Genomic DNA, 18,250 nt, shown 5'->3' with positions numbered 1-18,250 from the left:
CTGACAGTTCCGATGATCGCTGCTGCAGATTCCTCTGTGTTTCCCCTACAAAAGCTGCACAGTCTTGTTGACATTAGACAAGTCACGTAGACACGCTTGGGGCAAGACTGTGCAGTAGCGCTCATTGTCTCATTGCCTCATTGCCTCACTGCCTCATTGCCTCACTGCCTCATTTTGGTGTGAATGTGTTAGCTGCTCTAGTGAATCACAAATTACAAGCTACAGTGTGCTCTGTGGCAAAAATTAGAAAGAGCCTTTTGATTCCTCCTGCTGCACATTGCATTGAGTTCAATAACTTTATATAATGCATCTTTTTTTGCATTTTGTGCCCCAAAATTAAGGTGCGTCTTATACATGGGTGCGTCTTATACTTGAGGAAATACGGTAGATTGCAGTTCCTATTTTTTGGGACTGCAGAAACAGTGAACGTAGTAATATTGATTGCAGTTCCTATTTTTTGGGACTGCAAGAATATATTGCTCTATAATATTTTTAATACTTTTTCAATTATTTTTTTGGTATTTTTTTTTAAATTTTTTAATTTTTTTAAGATTTTTGGATAATTATCAAATTACTATGGACTTAGCAGAAAAAAATAAAGGACAAAAGCACCACTGGACTCAGCAGGACAGACACTGGCCAAAGCACCACTGGAATCAGCAGGACAGAGCACTGGACAAAGTACTACTGGACTCAGCAGGACAGAGCACCACTTGACTACTAAACTAATCAGCAGGACAGAGCACTGGAAAAAGCACCACTGGAATCAGCAGGACAGAGCACTGGACAAAGTACTACTGGACTCAGCAGGACAAAGCACCACTTGACTACTAAACTAATCAGCAGGACAGAGCACAGGATCTCAACAACTTCCCTCTTCCACTAACCACAGGGAGAATGAAGATGGCGGCCGTGAGCGGGGCATTTATGACATCCGAGTCTCGCGAGATCCGACGCGAGACTTGGATGTCATAGACTCGTTTTGGATTCCTTTGGCGGCCGGAAGTACCCGAACAGTGCTCGGATCCCGTCGGATACGCACTGTTCGGGTGGGCTCGGTTTAGCGAAATCCGAGCCTGCTCATCTTTAAATATATATACAATGTTTTGATCAACACAAGCATGCGGCTCTATTCTGCATATGCAACATCATATCTAGGTCTCGGGAAAATATCCCTTTACATTGTGCTCAGTCAGCATGGATAACAGGAAAAATTGAACTGGTGAATATACATATTGGATAGTGATACCCCATGCATCCTTAACACTGTCCAACAGGGTTTACTAATTACTGTTGTGCTTTATTTTACAGAGCTCACATATTATGCAGCACGTTACAGTTTAATCATTCACATTAGTACCTACCCCAATGGAGCATAGTCTAAATTCTCTACTTAACACAAATTAACCTATGAGTATGTTTTGGACTGTGGGATTAAACTGGAGCAATCCTGCTCAAACACCAGATAAACATACAAGCTCCAAACAGATAGTGCCCCTGTTAGAAAAGAATTCACAGCCTTAGTGCTGTGAAGCTGTAATGTCAACTACTGCAATCCTGTGCTGCCACCAATCATTAACAGTAGCTGGCCATGCTCCTAAATTCCTTCATGTTTCTGGTATTGTTAGTAATCATACATGTACTGGCTGAAATGTTTGTTCAAGATCAGCTGCTTACACATATATAGAGAACTAACAACTATGGGAACAATGAATATCATCTTCAAAACTAAACCAGAGTAACGGTGTACCAATCTTTGGCACTAAGAAGAATGGTGGGCACTTGTCTAGTTTTAGCATATAACACTTAATATGTTATGCACAATTGCTTGCTATTGAATAAATAAGTAGCAGGTTGCAATATATGAATTATATTTATGCAATTTACCAAGTAACGTGCTATAGTATACATATTTGTTAGTAGCTAGACGTATATTAAAACTGTACCCTCTCCTTCTTCAACATTGCTGTCTCCTCCGTTATTTACTTACCTTTCTATGGCCTTCTTTCCTTCTCTTCTATTCTTCTGTCTTCTTCTCTTCTGTCTTTTCTACTTCTCTTCTTGCTCTCTCGGTGTGCGGCTCCTCTCTGCGCCGCTTCTCACTGACCGTGTCGGGACGTGATGACGTCACGCCCGACACGGTCAGTGAGAAGGGAGCAGAGGGGAGGTGGAGGAGGGTGCTGGGCACAGGCAGGTTTTCTCTAAAAAATATATATATATTTTTCATATATATAATATATATATATTTTTATATATATTTTTCTTTTATGCATATTTTTTTATGCAGATATATATATATATATATACCGTATTTCCCCATGTATAGGACGCTCCACTGTATAAGACGCACCTATATAAATCATGTGAAAAAATTGAGGATAAACATTATCCTCAATTTTTTCACAGAGTATTTGTGCAGCTTATACAGAGGAGAGACAACGCTATAGTGAATTCTGACTTACCCTGTCAGATGCTTCCTCTGTCCAGTAAAGTCTTCTGTCTTCTGTCCGTCTGATTCTGACGCTGAAAACCCGATTAAAATCCTCTCTGCGATGTCCGGATGTCCTTTCAGGACCTTGACAATCCTTTCAGGACATCAAGGTCCTGAAAGGATGCCTTTCTGGACGTCAAGGTCCTGAAAGGATGCCTTTCAGGACCTTGTCAAGGTCCTGAAAGGACATCCGGACATTGCAGAGAGGACCTTAATCGGGTTTCCAGCATCAGGATCAGACAGAGAGAAGACTTTACCGGACAGAGGAGTCATCTGACAGGGAAGTGCTACTACCCCTGTATAAGATGCACCCAGTTATTAGACCCAAAATTTTGGGGAAAAAGGTGCGTCTTATACATGGGGAAATACGGTGTATATATATATATATATATATATATATATATATATATATATATATATATATATATATATATATATATATATATATATACATACCTAGAATGCAACCTTTTTTAGCTTACCTCTGTTCTTATACATACATTGTATATTGTGTCTATGTTAGTTATAATGTAAATGTATTATATCTTTAAACTTAAATATAAATATAAAGTTTAAGTTCAAATTAAATTAGAAGATGACTGTTTAAAATACAACTGTATTATGAGCATATCCAGCGATTATAATGAACACTATGTATTCTGTACAAACCAGTAGATAAAGAACATAATTAGAGTTTGTGCCGGCTGCACAGAAGATGTCTCACATTACAGCTATTATATAATAACATGTAACACTTCCCTGAAGAAGTTGCAATGCAGTGACATCATTATGAGCTGGCTTCAGGTATTACATTCAGAAACATCACATGTTCCTCTTCATGTTCTCAGCACCTCTCACTCTCTTCCCCATTCTTACCATGTTTGAAAACAAATTGCAGGGACATGCTGCTATTGGATAAATGCAATGGTATGACATATTACGCTACACCTAGAAACATGACATAATCATAATATATTTGTATTACACTCTATAAAGAAATTGGACAGTACTCCTACCCTATGTGACCTAGCCACTGCACATTATCATAATACATTTCTATTACGCCCTATACAAACAGAGGCCACTACAACTACCCAACATGACCTGATCACTGCTCTGTTTTAAATCCTCATTTTCACAAGGGCCTGATAAAGGGTTCAGGCTGCCCTAGGCTAAGACCCTTGTAGCGCCCATCTCACCAGACAAATAGACTAATATATACTAATAATATACAGTAGGTAAAAGTAAACATGTCCTTCATTTAAAATCTGCCTCCTCCCCCCCACCAATGTTCATGTCTCCGTGTTCTCAAAACTCTGGTCCACTTGTCTTTTTAAAAGGGTCACAGTAATCTTTCTCACTCATTTCGCTTTCATTAAAATCAGAACTGTAGAGCAGAACGGAGGCATGAATGAGCGCTACCGAGGGTGAAGATGTTAAGGGGGCTGTCACACCTGTGCCTGTCTCCATCTTTGTCTCTCTTACTCGCTTATCCTCAATGAGCTCAAGTGTGACTCACTGGGGTAAATTTATCAAGCTGTGGGTTTGAAAAAGTAGAGATGTTGCCTATAGCAACCAATCAGATTAGACCAAGTTATTTAGTACATTCTTCAAAATGGCAGCTAGAGTCTGATTGGTTGCTATAGGCAACATCTCCACTTTTTCAAACCCACAGCTTGATATATTTACGCCATTTTCTTCAGTCCTTACCATGGAAATATGTCAAGATTAAAACCTTACTACAGTTTTCTTTCTTGTTTTATTCTTATATTGGAGAACAACTATACTCCTCCACCCTGAAAAGCATTGCGCCTTAGGCTACAGCCTAGTCTTACAGCCTAGATCCGGATCTTCATAATTCTCAGTTTTTAGAGAGCACAGGATAAGGACAGATACTAAGAACTGCATACAACAACCAAAATAATGAATAAATGAAGCTCTTCAATATGCAGATGTATAGTTTCCAAGGCTGGCGGTGTACGGTCTGTAACATCCTGCTGTGTGCGTTGGTGTGTTAGCAAAAATTTAATTCTTGACTGAACAATATGAGTGAGATAGGAAAAGGAGAAGTTTAAACTGAAGAATATCTTTATTACATTTGTCATTTCAGAAAATCGTATGGGAGTCAGAGAGATATCTCTACAGTTTTCAGTGTCTAGTTGCAGTTTCAGTGTCATTTTTAAGTCACTGCAATCGCTTCAGCTGGGGTGAGTCACCCGACACTGCATACATAGGGGTAGGCATTACTACAGGATGAACAAGGTGACCTAATGTTCAAAAGTTTCAATGGGCACCTAGCAGGGGCTAGCTGGGCTGGGAGGCATCTGCCCTCTGGGCCAGTCCAAAAGTGGGCTACCTTGAGCTAGGTCACTGGGCCACCTCCATTTTTTCCTTTAAAATTTTCCTGATAGGCTGCTGAGCGGAGTCTCGCCCCCCTTAGCTAAAATTTGCCAGCCAGCCGCTGGCACCTAAAACACTGAATTAGTGATATATCTAAAACACTGAATAACCGAATGAGTGATATTATGTAATAGCACTTGATCAGGGCCTGATTCACAAACATGCACCAGGTATACGCAGAGCTGGCAAGAGGAATTCAGGGCCCCGGTACAACAAATTCATGGGGCCCCCCTAATAGTCGAGTATGCTAAAACATTTTGCGCCGCCTTATGGGATGTGGTCATGCATTTGGGGGTGTGGAAAATGCTCCATTGGGGCGTGGCTAACACATCAAAATCACTAGGCTCTCAATTCGTGCCATGCCACCCTGCCCCCCGTTTTCCTCCCTTTACTTACCTTTTCTTCTCTCTTCTTTCTTGGTCTTCTCTGCTGCTCTGTGCTCCATTCAGACTGCCTGAATGCTGGGTGTGACATGATGATGTCACGCCCGGCAATCAGTCTGAATGGAGCACAGAGCAGCAGAGAGGAGGGATGCCGACGCCGCGATCACGTGAGTAAGTTTATTTTTTGTTAACTACCCTGCTCCCCCCACCAACAACCAAGCCCCCCCCCCCCTGCCGAAAAAAAAAGAAGTAAAAAATGAAAAAAAAAAACGCCGGTGCGAGGGCCCGCTCCCCTCCCCCCCCCTTCTCGGCAGCCCTGGGTATACGCATGTCCATTTTCAACAAGAAGCGGATCTGAAGATACGTCTATTTATGAATACAGGTTATCAATAAAATATTCAATTACTGTCCCCCGTTAATAATATAGTCGTTAATGACCAAATGTTAAAAAATATTTTTCCCTCATAAAATACATTTATTGGGATGTTCTTAATGTTTACTGTATATAAAATACATTTTTACAGCTGCTCTTTATTGCAAACACATTTTGTAGCATACGTATACCAGACCTGTAGCTGGTACAAGTCTTACAAAAATCACCTTTGAGATGCCCAAACCTTGAGCTTGGCACACTAAGGGGAGATGTCATTCTCTGATGTAATCATAGTGCTTGTTGCTGCTCCTCCGTGTTCGTTATAGGAGTCACAGTGCAGCTCCCTACTCCCAGTCACTGACACGGAAGAGTAGGAATAAGCAGTATGATGTATATGATCACATCACCACAGAGGCTGACATCCAGGAGACAGGAGTCATGTATTACAGTGAGGAGTAAATAAATCATATAGGGGAAGTTAATTAGGGGGAAATAAATACCATGAAAGGGGGGGGGGGGCGGGTTCGTGAGAAACAAAGGGGAAGTGAGGCAGGAGATTTTTTTCTAGAGACGAGAGGGTAGTTGAATTAGAGGAGAGTTTTAAGGGGAGTTAAGAGGGAACATGAATTACAGTGGGGGGTGAGGGAGTAGGAAATTAATGACAGTAGGCATTACAGGAGAAGTCAGAGTGCTATGGTGGAGAAATTAATTGAAAGGGAGGGATGTATGGGAGAAATAAATTATAGGATGGATCAGGGGCAGATCTAGAAAAGTATCCTACCCGGGGCGATTTAGGGGGGGGGGGCGATTTAGGCCCCGCCCCCTTTTGACTTCAAGGCTGCCGGCGGCTGCACAATATGTGCAGGTCCGCTCGGCAGTGACAGTGTGCTGCCCGGCTGCTCTGATTGTGTTTTAAACACAATCAGAGCAGCCGGGCAGCACACTGTCACTGCCGAGCGGACCTGCACATATTGTGCAGCCGCCGGCAGCAAGCCCCTGCTAGGGGGGGCGATCGCCCCGATCGCCCCCCCCCCCCCCTGGATCCGCCACTGGGATGGATGAATTGCAGCACAGTGCAGTGGGTAATAAATTATTATGGAAAGGGCTGCAAACATACACACATATATACAAACGTATGTCAAACCTTCAACTATCTTGATTTTGAGGGTGAAAACAGGAGGCATGTCCTGCAAAGCAACATGAAGAGGGAGCCACACATACCTAACACAGGGGTGCATAGAATTTCCAGGCTAAACAGATGGGGATGGAGTATTACTATGAATCTCAAAGTCATGCCGCATCATAGCAATGCCTCCTTGCATGTCAAAGCCACACACTATTTGGTGGCATGGTGAGGGTCGCTGGCTGAAGCTTTGCCCGGGTGCCTAGTACCCTAGCACAAGCCATAAACCCTTCCCTGTGCAATTATAACCCCCCTTACCCTTCGCAACTCTCTCTATGGATGGACTAAAGCTATGTTTCTTCTGTGAACTCCCATAGACATTTTAGTTAATTTCATTTCGATTTGTTGTTGAAGTTACCAGGAGGAGAGGTATTTACAGTTCACCAAAACACAGAGCTAACTGCATAAATGTACAAATCATTGGTGCAATAGTAGGGGGGAGGCCATACAGTGTACACTGCTGTGTTTATATCAGACAAGAGGGGAAAAAAAGAAAGGATCAATACTTTATATTGTGCTGGCACAAGTGTGCAATACTGTATATATATATTGATGATCAGGTCCAAATGGAAATGTTTGCTCCCTAGGCCACATTTGTTGTGCCAACACTTACAAGGGTTTCATGGCCCATCTGCCTCAAGTCTTATCTATTTGAAAGAAATAAACATTACAATGAATTAAAATGATCACAGATCCCATCTGTGCCCATCCCCAGCATAAAACTAAGACAGAAGATGTAATAAAAAATATATAGATAATATCCTATGCCTTTTTTGATTTTTTTTCCCTGTTTAAATTGATAAATTATATCTGTTCAGCCAACATTTAGTAATAATACTTTTACTTTTAGCACAATGAGTTTAATCAGAATGGGAGAACTGAAGGAACTTCTACTGAATCTGTCCAGCAAACAGCTCCACAGACTCCTCCCAATACACCAGATCCTCGTAGCCCGCCAAACCCTGAAACCATTGCACCAGGTAAGTTCTATTCTTTCCCACTCCCTGATAGGTATCACATTACATAAATACATACCTATTCTTGTCATTGAGATTGTTTATAATATTTAATAAAAATCACTGTCACAGTTTTATAACCAGTTTGTAGCCTATACTAAATACTATGAATTACTTCTATTTTCTTCAGTTTCTCCCCATCTCCTGCACCACTCCCATCACCCAAAATCCATACTTGAAGTACTCATCTCTCCGCTCTGTCATGCCCCAATCAGGCTGTCTACCTGTATAATCACATTTTCAGCCCTCAACAATGCTGCTTCTGGCAGCACTCACAGCCTCCGGTGATCCAAACCCCAGCCGTAACACTCCAAGAAGAGCCATTACCTGAAAAGTGCTTCTTAACCATTAAATGCTGCAGGAGGAAATCCCATTCTAATGCTGACCCCCTTTCTCTCATCCCTTCTAACCTTCTCTACTCCCTCTCTCCCAACACCTAGCCCATCTCTTTAACTTGTCTCTGGCATCTTCCCTTCATCCTTTAATTATGCTCTTGTCTTACCAACCCTCAATAAGACCTCTCTTGACCCTGCCTCTCTAACTACTGCTTAATATATTTCCTGCCATTTGCCTCTAATTTACTTTGTCTATGTCCCTCTGTCTCTGCTTCTGCAAAGGGACGGGCGCCTGCTTCTTGTATTGTGGCCTAGTCTGGTTGACCCGGTGGCAGCTGCTTGTGTCACTGTCATCTGTAATTAATGTGCTGTACCTTCACTTTAAATAGAGGTCTCTGGCACCAGAGTATTAGGTCCCCTATGCTCCAGCGAACTACATTGCTTTTCTTTAACTACCTGCCTGACTCCTGTTTATGATCTTGTCATCCTTTGACTCAGCTTATGGTTACTCCCTTGGGCTCTGTTTCTTGTCTCCAGTGTCTGACCCCTTGGCTGTCTGACTATTCTTTGGGATCTCCCCTGTGTACTTCGCTGACTGCCCGGTATCCTTTCCGTTTGTCTGACCTCTCTCTATCATCTAGTTGCTTTGTTGGTTACTCTGTTGGAGAACCATGACCTGTGCGTCTCTTGCAGCAAAATCCAAACTCCCTTGTGGGGGTCCCTGGCAAAGCCCAGAGATGCATTAGACTCTGCACCTCCTTTTAGAGCTGTGTCAATACCAGCAAGTAACCATCAGTTTGTGTGTAGTACTTGATAGTCTATAACCATCTCACTTCCTCTCCTCTGACTCCCTCCTTGACCTGCTCCAATCTGGCTTCCATCCCTTTCACAGAGACTGCCCTCTCCAAAGTCACCTATGATCATCTATCTGCCAAGTCTAAGGGTAACTTCTCTTTGCCCATTCTCCTTGACTTTTCTGACACTATGGGCCATCCTCTTAACCTGCACACCCTTTACTCCATCGGCCTTTGTGGCACCTTTGTCTCCTGATTCATGTTATGCTCAAGAGTACACTTAGTCTAGATTAGCACTGGCCTAGCAAGGCGCGGAGTCTAACAGCCCCCTGGTCTTCACCAAGAACCACCGCAAGGTGGGATGGGTTTGGCTGCAAGGAGACTGCAGGTCGTGGCCTTTGGTTTGGCCTCTAGACGTGAGAGGGATAGGTGAAAAAGGCAATATAGATATAAATAAGGTAGTACCTTAGGAGGGTTGGTGAGGAGTGATGCTGGGTACAGCTGGCGCACTACGGCGGATCGGTCCAAGAGCTGAAGTCTGAATACGAGCCAGGTTCAATATACAGATGCGATGGCCGACAGCACACAGGGATGAGTAAAGGAGGAGTAAGGTCACAAGCCGGGTCTGGTACACAGGTCTGATTGCTGACAGCACACAGGGAAGAGCAGAGGAGTAATCAGGTCACAAGCCGGTTCTGGTACACAGGTCTGATGGCTGGCTGAACACAGGAATGAGCAAAGGAGTAATCAGGTCACTAGCTGGGTCTGGTACATAGGTCTGATGGCTGACAGTACACAGGGAAGAGCAGAGGAGTAATCAGGTTACAAGGAAACAGAAACAGATGACACAGAATAAAATGATATCCAAATCTTAATCTAAATCTGTGACCACTCCCCTTCTCTCCTCTCATGAGTCCTGCTTTCTCTCTGGTATATTTTCTTCGATGTCCCAATGTTCCAGTTTCAAACCTCCCAAGTTCTCTCTCTCTCTGTCTCTCTCTCTGCAGACAACACTACACTCTGCCCCCTTGTCTGCTGTCTGCCTGGCCTCTCCACTCTGCCAATGATCGTGCACCTCAATTCCCTTCTTATAACCAATCACATTCCAACATCCAAGTCTTCTTCCGTGTCTCTCTACATCTATGGAATATACTCCTACAACCAATCAGACTATCAACCAGCTGCCAATATTTTAAACGCTCCTAAAACTCACTTGTTCAGCTAGGCCGGCCAATCTTCCACTTAACTCCACCCGTGCAGGCCCAGCCTCCCTTTACCCACATTCTCACATTGTCACCCCCTCTTGTCTCAGCCTCACTCTCCCCCTGTTCCATTGTAAGCTCTCAGGAGCAGGGTTGTCCTTCCTCCTATTATCCTGTCTGCTTCCATTGCGTTCACATGTGCAACATTGTATTTTGCCTCCTGCACAAATCTTTTTGACACTTGCCTTGCCTATTATGTATTATGTACTCTGTTATGATCGTATTATACACTGTGTTGAATGTCCAGTAATTTGCATGTTTGTCCACCTCTTTGTAATATGCTCCGCACGGTGCTGCAGATTTTTGTGGTGACTTATAAATAAACAATAATAACAATAATAAATAAGTAAGAATGAACTGAAAGTTAGCATTTAAAACAACACATAACTGTATTGTGGTCATATCTCATGGTTATGTTCAATACTATGTCCTCTGTAGGATCTAAGAGACAATAAACATAGGAATAGTTTCTCTGGGGATTAGAGAAGATGTTACCGATTATAATTGTTATATAACATTCATGCCTAAAGTATGCACTATAATGAGGTGGGTCCAAATATGATATTACAGTCAGGAAGATCACAGATACAACCATGAGCTTTTCATATCTCTAGTACCTCTTAAAAGCCCTATATTGGGCAAAGGACCAATAGACTATGGCCTAGGATGCAGCAGCACAGGTATCCACACACTTTTCACATTTTGATGGTGTGGGGGGGACAATGGAGCATTATGGTGATGAGTGGGATAGGGAAGGAAAAACTTAAATCTGGGATAGTCTCTCAATTTCATTCCTAGAGTCACTGCAACAAACATCATAGCTGTTAAATAGTTTATTTCTGTTTCGACTTTCAGTGCCTATAAGTAAAGAAAAAACCTCACTTGGTGACGGTATATCAAGCAGTACAGAGAGTAGAGAAATGGCTGAACATAAATGTCCTAACTGAGGTCTTATCTCTATTTTGATTCCTTCAATTAATTCACAGTTGTTATTGGTAAGCCAGTTATGTAAGAAACATGGTCAGCATTGTCAGCACGTAGCTGGGAAAGGACAACTTTGAATGATGTGTTGGGCCGGCCTAAGCTACGGTCTGACTGGGCAATGGTCTCTCACGCAGGATGATAGCAGTCATTGGCAAACAGAAATGTCTGATAACGGTCTTATCGACAGGCTCTGTATCAGGCATTGTGCTTGTTTTTGAGCCACTCACACAGGGATAGTTGCTAAAATTTCTGATATCCCAGATGTTAACACTATGACCAGCATAAGCTTTTTTTAAACAATCTGTAATTATATATAGTGTTTTTCTCTGTGCGATTTGCAGTTTTTCTGAAAAAGCATCATAGCCAGATATTCAGATTGTCAGGCAAAGGACTGGTTTCTTTAGCTTTCAGTTACTGCTTTTATAATTGCCACTCTTTTCATTTATGGTTTTAGCTCCTATTTTTTTTTACTCAAACAAGTATTGTCTTTTTTGTATGCATTTTATCTTGTCTGCAGCTTCTCATAATCACATAGGAAAAAGTGATACTAATGTGGTAAAATGTCATGGCTTGGAGAATGCAGAATGTTACTGATCTTTTCAGAAATCTAACTACCATGAGCACATACCGCAAGCTTTGCTATTGTTACCGACATTTTTAATTTAACTGTTCGCTCACATTTACATAGGATACACAGGTCCACTTAAAGAGATTCCACCTGAAAAATTCAATGAAACTGCAGTTCCTAAGTACTACATGTCTCCTTGGCAAGAAGCTATTGTGAATGAACCAGAGCTGCTAGAGGCTTTATACCCCAAAATGCCTATGTCAGGACAAAAGGTGCAGTCTCCTGACTACAGAAGTTTCAACAGGTAAATATTCACAATAATTTCACTCCATTAGATTATCCAACACTATTTATTCTACCAAACTGTCTACCATATAGCAGCATTTCCCAAAGTCAGTCCTTAAGGGCCACTAGCAGTGACCTGGCTGGGGCACAGGTGAGCTAATTACTGAGTAACAGTAATTATTTCACTTGTGAGGACACCTGGAAAATCGTGCACTGTGAGTGATTCCTGAAGCGACGATTTGAGAAGCAGCTGCCTTAGAACACGTTTTATAAAGGAATTCATGCCAAGTACAGTAGATCAGTGTTTCTCAAACACGGTCCTCAGGAAGCACTAACAGCACATGTTTTCCAGGTCTCATCACAGAATCCCAAGTGAAATAATTAGTACCACTGGTGGATTTGTCAGTCTATAATAATACACCACCAATGCTCTAGCAAGGCACAATGGAAAACATGCACTGTTAGGGTTCCATGAGGAATGGATTTTTGTGGTGCTTAGAGGTTTAGGCATTTGTTTTTGGGTAATGTTTCATTTTGCTTTGAATCATTGCAACAGGAAATACGCTTTTGATCAAATTGCAATGAGGATCAATGATTCCCCAGCCATCTGATATACTACAGTATGTGAAAAATGTCCTAATTGCCTCATTTACAGGTAGGAGTAAATCAATACATGCCAACTCTCCCGGAATGTCTGTATTCTGGGTAGGTCTCCCGGAATCCCAGGAGAGCTGGCAATTCTCTCGCATCTGCCAACTTCATTAGTGAAGTGGGCAGATTAGAGCTATAAATAGACCCAAAACAGGCATTACGTCACTGCGGTTGGGGCCAAAATGATGTGACTCACGAAGCCCTGCCCCCTCTGCTCATACACCCCTCCTGCCCTCCAGGAACTCCCGGGTGTGACCAACATAAAGTTGGCAAGTATGAGTAAACCCAGCTGCTAGGTACAAGTTGGCAGCCTGTCAAAACCAATTTGCACTGCAAGGGTGGGTGAATTTTAAATGTGCAGACAGATTTAGAGTTGGGAGGGGGTGAATCCCATAAAACGCAGTGTAAAAATGAAGAAATTATTTAAAACTACCCAATACTGGCAGCATGTATAAAAAAACTTGCATATGCACCCCTTGCAACACAACATGTGTTCTCCATCTGCACATTCAGGGTCGGACTAGCTGCCAGGGAGCCAGGCTATCCCCCCGTAGGCCCCGACCCTGATCGATCCCCTCTTCGTTGGTGGGGGAAAGCGGACACTTTAGAAAAAGAAACAAACCATACTCACGTGATCGCATCGCCCGCGCCCCTCTTCACTCCTTTCTGCTTCGTCCGCACTGAATGTCGGGCATGACTTCATCACGCCCGCCGTTCAGTGAAGAGCGGCGCAGAGAGGAGCTGCAAGAAGAAAGAAGACAGAAGAAGAGAAGAAAGAAGCCGATAGAAAAGGTAAGTGAAGGAACGGAAGCAAAGGGGGAGCAAAGACATTCTTTGAAAAAGTCAGTGTGTTGCTGACGAAACGCATTAGAACTATTTCCCACACCTGTTTGGACTATACCTTTGAAGAATAAGGTGTTATAAACATCTTCAAGGAATATATACTTACTACGGAAAAGGACTGTGACTAGTGCATGATCTCAAGCGGGTACGCTAAGCTATTAAGCATATGTGACAGCCGCCGATGGAGTTATCTATCTCCTAGCACAGCACCTCCTACGTTTAAAACTCATTATTTCATAATCTTTTCCGGACATCAACTTTTATCCACAAGCTGGATTTGAATGAAACTATCTTTTGTCCGGATCGCTATATCTATTTAATGGAGTACACACACTCCGGTATCTCCGTGTGTTGTTAAGGATCCACGAGGGGCATATCACTGTCAACGATCCGGGTATTGTGTAAAGTGACTATGCATGAACATGTCCAGGATAACACCATTGTTTTACATAGATTAGGAGATATTATACCTCCTTACTACAGGCAAATTTACAATTGGGTGAGATCTCTCCCGTTATATACCATACATAGTAGTGGTTCCTTGAATATCCAGATTCTGGTTCTTTTGGTGTACTGGCCAGTCACCTATATTGTTATAGCTTGCAGAGTCATCCTTGTATTCACCTATAGGATGTTATGTATGCCTAACATTGATGCATGTTATGATTATATTATGATGTACATGTGAGTTCAGTTGTTTTTAACTTTATCTCTATTTTTAATTAAATATATTATCCTTTTGGGCGCACCTTGTATTCCTGTTTGACAGCCTAGCCGAGTGTGAAGGGAGGAGCAAAGATAGCATGGCAGAGTATGAAGGGGGAGCAAAGGCAGCATGGCAGAGAGTGAAGGGGGAGCAAAGGCAGCATTGCAGAGAGTGAAGGGGGGCCAAAGCAGCATGGCAGAATGTAAATGGGACCAAAACAGCATGCATAGTGTGAAGGGGGGCCAAAGCAACATGGCAGAGTGTGAAGGGGGTCCAAAGCAGCATGGCACAGGGTGATGAAGGGGGGCCCGGAGAGGGGAGGAGCAAAAGCAGCATGGCACAGTGTGATGAAGGCAGGTCAGGAGAAGGGGTGGGAGCAAAAACAGCATGGAGGGGGCAGAGTGATCATAAGAGTGTGAAGAGGGGCAAAGGCAGCATGACAGAGAGTGAAGGGGGGAGCAAAGGCAGCATGGAACAGTGTGAAGGGGGGCACAGTAATGTGTGTGTGATGGCACAGTGGGCTTGTGGCAATGTAATGTGTGTAGTAGGTGGTGGCTAACTAATGGGTGCTGTTTTGTTTGTGGGGTGATGGTGGGGCAATTTTATAGTGGGGACTATTAATTTAAGATGGAGTGCTTTGGGGGCTATTAATTGAATGTGGGGCTGAGTTTGAGGAGCATGAGGTCTATTTATTAAATGTGAATATGAATTATTTAATGACAGTGACAGTTGCTGGAAATAGGTATTTTTATTAGTAAATGCTATTCATTTATTGCTGGGGCTGTTTGGAGGGAGGGAATAGGTTTATTTATTAAATGGGAATACTATTACTTTAATGTTGGGGCTGGAGGAAGGCCTAAGTATTAATCGTGGGTCCTATTGATTTAACGCCGGGGCTGGTTGGAATATTCTAAATGTACTCATTTTTTTTTTCCAAATAGGTACTCCAACATTCCAGGATTCGAGGATCCAGACAAGCCGTATCTAAAGAAGCCAGCAGCCACAGAGGGTGAAAGTGACAAGAACAGGTAGAAGAGAGCAGGACAGTCTGTCAAATGTTCTGATTCTAGTGGGACAATCCCGATTTTTAGTGACTGTTCTGCCCAATCTAAGGGGCAGGCCAAGACTGTGTACTCTGTACATACTACATTATGGTGCTAGCTGTCCCTCGTGGGCTTACCATACCCCCTCTAGTAGTTTGGTTACGCCTCTCTAGTGGCTGGCCACACTCCTTCTGGTGGACCCCAACCATTGTTTTCTCCCTGTGGGCCCTTTATGCCCCAGTCCGACAATGTGCACATTTACACCCTTTAACTGGATTTGCTATTAACTCTTAATTTGCCTTTACTTTCATAAATTCAACAACTGTTTTCTGCTTTTTTTTATTGTGAGATCTGTGGAGTTCTAGCTTAATTCTAAGAAACACTTCTTCACATATTACAATTCTATGTTCCCTCATCATTTCTAGGGCTGCCACTCCGTTTGGAGGATTCGAAAACGCTTCCAAAATGATCACTTTCAGTGTTCCGGAGTTTGATATGAACAACCTCATGTTTGATATGTCCACAAACCCTCTCAGTTCAAGAAAATCCTTTAACAGAATAGCTCATGGTTGGACAACTGAAAACCCCCATATTATAGTTACTTCTGACATCTTCCTGAATCCTGATGTTCCAGAAACTGATGATCTGTAAATTAAAGAGGTTTTTATAGTGAAAATGTAAAATTGAAAACCATTGTTTTACTGCCATGTAGTTTAATTATAACAAATATTTATCTGATGTCTTTGACTGTGATATTTATTACTGACTTAGTAATTACTAGAGGTACAACATGTCCTTTTTCTTACTGGTATAATCAGTCTTCATCTTATTTCCATACCATAATGTTCAGCTGTAATTTTGTTGAACTTGAATCTCTTGCTTGCTCATTAAAGCATAATCAATAATCATGCAACAGTGACGTCACCACTATATATGAATTAAATGCTTTTAGAAAACCAATATATTACATTAAGACCCGAGCACCAAGTCATAAGATCATAGTCTGTGGATGAAGTGGAAATTTAGAAGTGGCGGAATGAAAAAATTTAATGGGAATGTAAGTGAACGGAATTTGATAGTTTTACAATCAAAGCAGTAAGAGAAATGGTGGAATGGAATCCTACCATATATATACCCACTTCCACCACTGATTATAGTTACATAGTTAATAAGGTTGAAATAAGACATATGTGTATCAATTTCCACATTAATAGTACATCATAGTTGTGTTGATCCAGAGAAAGACAATACAAAACCCAGTTGGCCATTTATACCCCAATAATGGAATTGGATAAATTATCCATATCAATAACTCCCATAATGTCCTCTACCAATGTCCAATTTTGCAACACGGGTAAGTGAGTCGCTGGACTAATTCTGACATAGCTAAGGCCATCCATCAGCTTGATGACAAACATTGAGATAATGAGCCATTTGCCCATTAACATGAACAATGTTCCAGCGTGTGCTGCCAGCATTACCTGTGACAAGATAAAGCCAATTCCAAGAACAAATCAGTCAAAAAACAGTCAAATAAATAGTTCAAAACAAAACCAATCTGCATAAGAAAACCCCACATATTATGCAAGACACATGCAAATATAGATAGCTTCCTTATAGTTTTATATATTACTGAAATCAACGTATAACACATAATGTTGATGTTATGCATGATGTGAGTGTGCAGTAGTGTAATGTAAAATACAATGTGTGATGTTAATGCAAGTTATATTATACTACCGTGTATGTGTAGGGTAGGAAGGGAGGATGAATATGTGGCACGTGAGAAGGCATTGGGTATTCTCAGACAGAGTTTACTAAACTATACACAATTCTAATAGCAATAGGTAACCTGTTTAAAGGGAGATGACTGATTCACAGGGTGGTATGGAAATAGAATAATGGAGAGTGACCTGATTTTCTGATAATAAAGATCAGTATTGATTTCTTTCAAAATCTCCTCCACAAAGTGTCTCACGGACGCTCTAGAGACACTTTGCGTCTAATTGACCTCCCCCCATAATGTCATGTATAAAGAGGTGTAGCCACAGCCCATACCCCCACCACTATGTGGCCACGCCCCTTCAACAGCGCCGCGTGGGGGTAGACAAGAAAGTTGCTGTACCAGGGCCCCAAATTTCTCTTGGCGGCCCTGGATGCACCTAAGACCCACATTGCTTTCTACACTATCATACACTCATTATTCCAAGCAATCTTATTCATCCACTTAGTCTACTCTCCATACAACTCACTCACTCTCCATTTAAACTTCAACTCACTCATTCTGTCAGCTCCCTGACCTCACAAGGGCAACAGATCCCCCATCCATTTGCCAGGACAACCTAGAAAGGACGAGCATACCAATATTATGTGTAACTAAATGTATATATTAATTATACTATACATACATTGGTAGAGATATACAAAACCTGTAGACAAAGCCATAAATACAAATATGAATTATAAACCAGACAAATACAGTACAGAGCATCAGATGAAATATACTAACATGTTCCATATATTTGTATTTTCAAGTATTAAAATCCAAAATAAATAAAACAGATATATGAACTTTTAATAACACATCAAGCTAAATAATGTTACATGAATATAAAAAATTCCACAGACTTTTAGTTTTAAAGCAAACACAAGAAGCACCATTACAACTATGGCAAACTTATTAAACACAAATCACAGCTGTGTACAGTATTCATAACAAAGGTGTTGATAAGATGCCCTGGGGGTAGTAACAACATGTAGTCATACAGCACTTTGCTGAAAACAATAACCTTACTGATTTTTCTTTATGACATAATACATTTGTTTGCAAACCGGAAACATCCATTTCCTATGTCACTATGTAGGCCTGATTTCATTGTGTTCAAGTGATTCAATTTATTTTTTTAAATGTAGCTTTGTTCTGCTTGAACTCG

General features: G+C 41.7%; 1 protein-coding gene across 1 annotated transcript in view; it reads left to right on the top strand.

Moving 5' to 3' along the window:
* MYOZ2 (myozenin 2) overlaps positions 1–16,132 on the top strand; it is a 55,405-nt gene extending 39,273 nt beyond the window's left edge. The window contains exons 3-5 of the mRNA XM_075189527.1: positions 7,681–7,810; positions 11,910–12,093; positions 15,743–16,132. Of these exons, the coding sequence (XP_075045628.1) occupies positions 7,681–7,810; positions 11,910–12,093; positions 15,743–15,968 (540 nt within the window). The 3' untranslated portion in view covers positions 15,969–16,132. The remainder of the gene's footprint in view (positions 1–7,680; positions 7,811–11,909; positions 12,094–15,742) is intronic.
* Positions 16,133–18,250: the final 2,118 nt, after the last annotated feature.

The sequence above is a fragment of the Mixophyes fleayi genome, chromosome 1 (assembly GCF_038048845.1).
Source record: "Mixophyes fleayi isolate aMixFle1 chromosome 1, aMixFle1.hap1, whole genome shotgun sequence".
In the NCBI taxonomy this organism is placed as follows: domain Eukaryota; kingdom Metazoa; phylum Chordata; class Amphibia; order Anura; family Limnodynastidae; genus Mixophyes; species Mixophyes fleayi.
The sequence above is the reverse complement of the archived record's forward strand: the minus strand, read 5'-3'. Positions and strand labels throughout refer to the sequence as shown.